Genomic DNA, 8,057 nt, shown 5'->3' on the forward strand with positions numbered 1-8,057 from the left:
ATATAATTCTGGGTAGAATAAACAATCTATTCGTCATAAGAAACATTATATCTTTATGTCTTGTAAGATAATTGGAGTATTGTAGCGAATCAGATGGTCTGAACAAAATGAATTCAAATTAGTAGCATGAAGATTGTGTACCGAGAGAGGAATAACAAAAGGAAAAATCATTATTACTATAATGATAATAATAATAATCATCTTGCTTATATGTCGTATTGAGCCGTATTAGGCCGTATTGGGCTTTAATAATAACAAAAGCATTAAGAGATGTGAAAGTTGGGCCGTATTGGGCCGTTTCGGTCCGGTTTATATGTCGGTTCTCTCAGATATTTGCCGGACCACGTGATACGCATCGTCGACGCGCCTCGCTCGCGACTCATGAGAGCAGATCGCGGCGGCGTACTATTAAAGAAGGTGGCCTCTTTCTTGACGACCCACCACCCACACCCCGCCTTTCTCCCCTCCTCCGCCGTTCCACTCCGTTTCGTCGCCGGCCCCTCCGGTCCCCCCGCAGCCGTCGCCATGGCCGAGGCCACCGCCGTGTTGCAGAAGAAGCGCGCCCTCCGGTCCCAGATCCGGAGAGCGCTCAAGATCTTCTCTCCCGCTCAGCGAGAACAAGAAGGTACCTTTTTTTCTCTTCCTCTTCCTCGTTTACAAATCATTAGGTTCGAAATTGGGTCATCTCTTTTCTTGCCATCACGAGGAGACGCCTCAATAGTACTTCGTCCCGGCCTTGGGGTCTTGAAATATTCTTTAGATTCTGTTTTGGATCTTCGTCCCTCGAGGTTCCATTCTGGTGATTCTTGGTTGGTTGTCGTCATTATGATGGTTCGCATCACGACCGCCATGTGTTTGTATTTTTATCTAAGCGTCTTATTGTGCGTGCTTTTTTGTTTCCAAAATTTCGACTGTTTTCATATATCGGAAACGTGTAATCATTAGTTTTAAGTTCGTTGTCGTAGCCGGTGGGATTGAAATTGCATCTGCTTGAATAAGTACACATTTGTTGTGTTGTAAACTTAAGGTTAATCCTACTTAGCACCAAACCTTTAGATTCTAAGATGGTCGTTTGAAGTTTTTGATTTACAGGTTACTTAAGTGAGCTTTTTATTTCACAGTGACCAAATAGCAAAAGAAGTTTTACCAAACCAAATACTTGTTACTAGCATCTAGTGCCAGGTTTCCGTAAAACCAATTAGGAATCGAAGAATTTCGATATTGTTATACGTACTGTTCTTGAATTGCTGCTGAATAAGACAACTTATATAAGACATCTCCTTGCTTACTTAAGGATCCTAAAAGCTTCTTAATTTTGACAAAAAAAACATGTGCTAGGTTTCTCTCTTCTCCACAGACTTCATCTATTGTTCTGGTAATTGATTAGTTTCTGCTAGTGTCCTGTCCATCTATCCATTGTGGAAACTTGGTTGGTGGTTCCTAATCTTTTTTCAGCTACTTCTCTAGAAGTTGCATAAGACATTACTTGCTCAATTTGAGATTCTGAGTTGCAGTTCTCCTTTCACATTTTTCCTTGTCAGAATTTACCTCCTGTTTATTTCTTTGGATATCACAGCAGTTTTACTTTGTCTCAGATGTGGCAATTCAAAATCTTGTACTAAATTCACCTTGGTTCAAGTCTAGTAAAGGATTATGTGCTTATATAAGTTGTGAGGCACTACGTGAAGTTGATACATCAAAAATTGTGGCAGAAGTTTTAAAGAACTCTGATGCTGGTATTTTTCTCTATCACTTTTTCCAATGTATTAATTTTAATAACTCATTTTAGTTTTTTGGTTTCTTTTCTTGTGATAATTATTTATTTGATGATAATTGAATGGCTTTGAACCAGATGAATAAACCCTGACATTTTTGCTACACCTGATCATGTCTATTACATTAGTTCTGTGAATTCTTTATAACAAGGTGATCACATTAAGATGCTTCATATCATGATCTTATGTTGTCTCTTGTACTAATTATGTGGTGCATATTTAAATGCTCTACATCAGTCCTTATCTCTGTGATTATATTGCAAACTAAAACCTATGTTACCAGAAGTGCCAACGAGTGCCAATGCAGGTGTAACTAAGTGGCATGATATAGATATAATATTTAGGTAGGAAGTACCTAGGAAGAATCAATATTATGCAGTAAGCATGACTGAAGACAAGTGCAAAAGCATCAAGTTTAAGGATACTAAATGCCGAAGGGGAGAAAATTTGTTATGATGAAATAAAAAAAGGGTCCGAGAGATGCATGTGATGATGTGAACACTAATGATGTTGACGATGATGTGGTCGAATTTGATGATCATTAGCGCTCTTAGATTGATTGATGTTTGACTTTTTATTGTTTTGTTATTTATATATCAACTAATTAAATAATGGCTAGACATCTAATTAATGGTGATCGTTTTGTATATGTAGTGATATAGAACTTATGTTTCAACTGAAGTTATTGTTTAATCATTAATTTTGTCCTTAAATATATTTCTATAATTTTTGTAGGGTAAGCAATTTCATTTGTTCATACGAGCACCTAGCACCTTGGGAAAAAATTATTTTGGTGCCTTATAGTGCTTAGTGCTTTTGACATATACTAATAACTTATATTTCTATATAGTATATAAGGAAACATAACTATTCTAAACACCATTTTAAGTATATATTGTTTTATTTCTTTATATCTTATTTTCATATCTTCTCCTCCTATTTTTCTTCTCTTCACTTCTCTTTTCCTTTTTCCTCTGTTATTCTAGTCGATGGATTGGTTGATATGTGATTATTGCAAGGAGACTATAAGAGTGACTGAAAGGGATATACATGGGATTCTAAGTCTTGAATAATTTGGTATCTCCCGTCATCCCTAACAGTGGAGTCCAGGTACATGTGGACTTCTCATATTCTCCTTTGACTCCACACCTTTCCATCTTGCCCGTCACCACTTCCCCTCTTTTTTTTCTCCCTCTTTCTTAAGATGCATTTGTAATACTAGGGATGGCAACTACTTATAAATCTTATGCACTGATGTTCACTCAGTCAACCATGATCCAGTAAGTACCTAGGCTCAACTCTCGCAACTAAGGTTGTTACACACAAAAATGATGTTTTCATGCACATATACAAACACATATATAGAAATTATGTGTGCATTTCTGTGGTTTAGAAAGCAGGTTTCTAACAAATTGCTTTGTAAGTGATTTTTTTAGATATGATTGTTATATTTCCAGAAGATAATTATGTAGAATGTCTAGAATGAACTTCTGATGTATTTAGGTGTTTTTCTGAGCAAAGGTTTCTACTGCTTTATGCAACACTATGATTCCACCATGATTACATTAGTCTTGACAAGTGAAAAGAGTATTGGAAGCTAGATGACTGTTACAGTTGAATCACACTTTTTCTTGAACCATGGCCTGTTTGTCATGATGCTGAGAGTATCATGGAATGTTTTACTGCTAGTTTTACATGTTTTACTAAGGTGATATTGAATTTGGTTATAAGCATTGATGCATATCTTGGGAGATCAAATTGTGACAAAATTTTATTTCATATGACGAAAGAGTCATATAAAAACAAAAACATGATCGTGTTGAAGATGACAAAATACTGTCGCAAACTGTTCAGTGAATCTCCTATAAATTTTATAGGCATCATGATTTGATGACTATCTGTTAACTCATGGTTTCATCCTACACGTATGCTTACTGTTCATTTTCAAGTCAAGAACATGGCATGCAGGTAAAGAAAATGCTATATGTTCCAAGGGTTGAAGATAAGAACAGCCATATGAGGATGCTCAGAATCTCAAATATTGAAGATCTAGTAGCAAATTCAATGGATATACTGGAACCTTCTCCTGTTGATGCTGATCAGAATGAACGTGAAGATGGTAAACTTTCTAATAATAAAGGCTTTTCTTCCTCTCATTTCATGGTTATCTTGCTATCTGTGCATCATGAATTATTGAATTGTAAATTGCAATTTAACTTCTGCACATTATATTATCATAAGCTAGATGTTTGTGTTCTATTTTAAGTCTATTAAAGAATTGATGTATCAATGTGAATAACATGGGAAGTGTATCATATCTGTATATACGTTAGCATGCCAAGTAACACTCCATATCCTTAAGTTTAGGTCCTTTTTGTTTTACCTCGGTGGTTCCTCTCTATGTGCTTATCTGGTGGGATGTCATGACAGTCAATTACCTGTTTTCCAATTTTCTCTATGCCCCTTTCCTTTGGAGTCCTTGTTTAATAGCTTCAAAAAAATGCAGAAATCCTTATTCTGTTTGACTGGATTGATGAGTAAACTTTCTAAGAGGACATTCCTACACTTCAATTAGATGATAAACAAGGGAAATTTGTGCTCAAACACTTAACTTTATTGGTTTCATTAGTTTTTAAATTGCTTCTAGCTAATGTTTAATGCCATCTTGAATGCTCTATCAATTGAATCTAAGTAACCTGTATTCTTATTTGACCTATGATCTACCTATCTCTAAGTTTAGCTTGTAATCTATTATGTTTGTACGTTGTAGACTCTTCTGCACCGTAGAAGATTGTAATACATAGTTCATCAGAAATTGAAGGTTATAGTCAGGGTTCCTTATTTCGTTTGAACCGGTATCTGACATGTATATTATTTCCCATTGCAGTTATGCTGGCAACTCAACCAGTTGACCTCTTCCTTTTACCTGGTAAATCTATTTGATTTATGTTCTATAACTTTAAAAAAAACATTAAAAATTAAGTTTTCCTATCCTTTATTATGACTTGCAGGACTTGCATTTGATAGACATGGAAGACGGCTAGGTCGTGGTGGAGGGTAGGGTTCAAATGTTCCATATCTTTATTACAATGTACCTTTTCAATTCAATTCAATCAACTTGTTACATAGAACTTGACTTCATGTGCTTTGCATTTAAGTTCTACCTTGTGATGATTCACAATATTTTTTTGCATGCACAACATGTTGAGAAATATCATATTTTTGAATCAAGTGTAGATGCAATCAAATACTTCTTCTTGAATTGTGGTTAAGAATATTGCGGTTAGAGAGATTGGTTAGGACATGGTATAACACCCCGTTTTAGTCCCACATCAGAAGTAAGCAAATACTTAGATTAATCTATAAGAGTATGGTGTACTATTGTAACTTGAGATTAAACATTTTTTGGCTAGTGGTTCAAACTCTTAATGTATTAGTTATTTCATCAGATAGAATTATGGCGTTGGTAGTTGACTAATACCTAGAACAATAGTTTAAATAGGTGCTCGAGCGCTTGCCTAAGTGCTTGGGTGAGGTGAGGTGAGGCTTGAGCGCCTCAAAGATTGACCAGGCGACATGCTTTAGTGAAGCGCCGCCTAGGCGCTCGCTTGAACCCAAGCGCCTCGGGCGAGCGCCTGGTTGAAGCAAAGCAACTAAACCAGACTATCAAGTCTGGTTCGATTGAACAATAGCCTAGTTGGTTCGATTGAACCAACTAAGCTATATGTTACTAAACTAACCCCCACTCCCCCACGACCCCGAGCCATAAACCCTAGCACAGTTGTTGCCTCCGCCGTCGACGCATAGGACCGATTCTTCCTCTGTTGCCACAGCTTTCGTGTGCAGCTCCTTCCATTGTCGTGGGAGGACCGAAGCTTCTTTCGCCACCGATGGACACATCTGAAGCTTCCTCCGCCCATTACGTTGTCGCCCGCAGCTTCCACCGCCATTGTTGTCGTTGTCCGAAGCTTTCTCCGTTGTTGTTCACAACTTCCTCCACTTCCTCCGTCGTCGTCGCTTTCGTGTGCAGCTTCCTTCGCCACCGACAGACATATCTAAGCTTCCTCCGCCCGTGACATCATCGTCCACAGCTTTCATCGCTACCGCTATCGCCGTTCGAAGCTTTCTTCATCGCTACTACTGCCATCCGCAGCTTCCTCCGTCGCTATTGCTTATGTGTGTTGCTTCCTTTGCCACTAATGGACACATCTAAGCTTCCTCGGCCCATGACGTCATTATCCGCAGCTTTCGTTGTCGTCACCACTGCCGTTGTCCGAAGCTTTCTTCGTCGCTGTTGCTACTATCCGTAGCTTCCTCCATCGTCGTTCCTATCGTCCGAAGTTTCCTTCGTCGTCGCCATCGTTGTCTGTAAGTTCCTTCGTCATTGTTGTCCTCTCTTTCTCCACTTACTCGCCATTGTTGACTCTTTTCTCCCCTCTTAACTACTATTAACAGTAGATTAAATATTGTTAACAATAGATTGTTAACTACTGTTATCATATAATAGCACTTATTTAGATTTTAGCACTCCTAATCTCTATTTATTTAGAACTATTATTAGGGTTTCAAGATTAAATACTATTTTAATTATATTATTTCTATTTTAATATTTTAGAGTGTCTCGCTTCGCTCGGGTGAGCATCTAGTGCCTCGAGTATTTTGGAAACTTGACACCTTTTGGTGCCCAGCGCTTTCTAAATCACTAACCTAGAATTAAGGTATGATGAGGGTCTTAAGTATGAAAGAGTTATCTGTTGATGGGGTCATAGGATACATCATGATATGGAGCCACCAGTGTGTTAGGCCTCGTGTGTACTATGCTATGGTTGAGTTATGCTATTACCTTGACAAGGATGTCAAACTTTTAAGTGAGGGTGATCGTAATACATGATCTAGTCCCACCTTGGAAATCAACAAATACTGGATTTACTTATAAGAGTTTGATAGGTGTATTACTAACTTTAGCCAAAGTACTTTGGGTCAGTGGGTTAGACTCAACAAAATTAATAGGATAGTTTTCTTATTAATGGTGGTGGACATGTTTAGACATGCTAAAGAGTATGCATCATTCTAGCTTACTAGAAGGATCATACCTTAGCATCGAAATTTTATTTGTTATTTTACTTCAATGATATTGCACTTGGCAACCTGATATTTTGTGGTCATTTCTAGTAACTTAATATTTTTGCCGTAAGATCTAAAGTTAAGGTTCATGATCCTATTGCAATATAATATTTACTTGAATCATATTCTTCCTCCCCTCGTTACCTACTGTGAACTTAATATTCAATCCTGCCATATATCTCTTTTCATGGTGCACAATTTACGACAAAGTCAACCAAATTATATCATATAAACTGCATATTATCTTTTTTATATACTGTTGACCACATTCTGACTTCTGAGTGCTGTGCTGCGCACGCTAGATACTATGATGTTTTCCTGCAGAAATATGAAGAGCTTGCCAATCAGCAAAAGTGGAAACAGCCACTCCGAGGTACATCATTTTCAACAACTATGATTTTATATTGCATTATATCCAAAAAAAAGTGTTGTATTGGCATCCTCTTGTGCTAATAGTGATTAATGCCCAACAAGATCCCACAAGGCCTGGTAAAATGCCAACACTTAAATGCCATCTGTCACAGGCATTGATCAGAGGTGTAATTACATGGAACTGTAACATAACCCACTGAAATTGTTCTTTGTAGTTATTAAATGTTATGGGATCTCAAATATTAAAGCCTATAATCTGTCTTTTCTTATCTAAATTTGGCTCCTTGCAGTTGCGCTTGCCTACTCAGTGCAAATTGTGGATGATGACTTGATTCCGACGACTGTGACAGATGTTCCAGTTGATGCTGTTGTTTCAGCAGATGGTGTGATTCCGATCAGTCCTGCTGCTTTGGAGAGGATGTAACACAATTTCTTGATATGTTCATTCCATTCTGTTTCTAATGGACGTCATACATGGAAAATTTTTGCTTTCTGAACCAGTTGAGTTTCTGTACCATGAGCTTACTAAAAATGCTACGGTCTCCTTCATGTCGAACATTATTTAGTTTTTGGACCCCTAGACGAAGAGAACATGAAACTGACAGTCGTGATAGGATGTGTAGGATGTGTAGGAATGGCATGAAAACAATGAGTAAGAAGGTAATTTTAATATTTAAATTATATTTTTTTTATTATGTTATAATTAAAACTTCTTAATCGACTATTATGATGGTAGTGGACGACGACGTCATCGGTGGTTGCAAGGAGCTGTTGTGGTGGTGATTA

General features: G+C 37.5%; 1 protein-coding gene across 1 annotated transcript; it reads left to right on the forward strand.

Moving 5' to 3' along the window:
* Positions 1–344: 344 nt before the first annotated feature.
* LOC103990897 (5-formyltetrahydrofolate cyclo-ligase, mitochondrial) lies at positions 345–7,829 on the forward strand. The gene is made up of 7 exons (XM_009410189.3): positions 345–625; positions 1,596–1,736; positions 3,730–3,894; positions 4,663–4,704; positions 4,787–4,832; positions 7,202–7,272; positions 7,562–7,829. The coding sequence occupies exons 1-7, from the start codon at positions 382–384 to the stop codon at positions 7,693–7,695; spliced, it is 843 nt and encodes a 280-aa protein (XP_009408464.3). The 5' UTR covers positions 345–381; the 3' UTR covers positions 7,696–7,829.
* The last annotated feature ends 228 nt before the right edge of the window (positions 7,830–8,057 follow it).

This window comes from Musa acuminata, chromosome BXJ3-7 (assembly GCF_036884655.1).
Source record: "Musa acuminata AAA Group cultivar baxijiao chromosome BXJ3-7, Cavendish_Baxijiao_AAA, whole genome shotgun sequence".
NCBI lineage: Eukaryota > Viridiplantae > Streptophyta > Magnoliopsida > Zingiberales > Musaceae > Musa > Musa acuminata.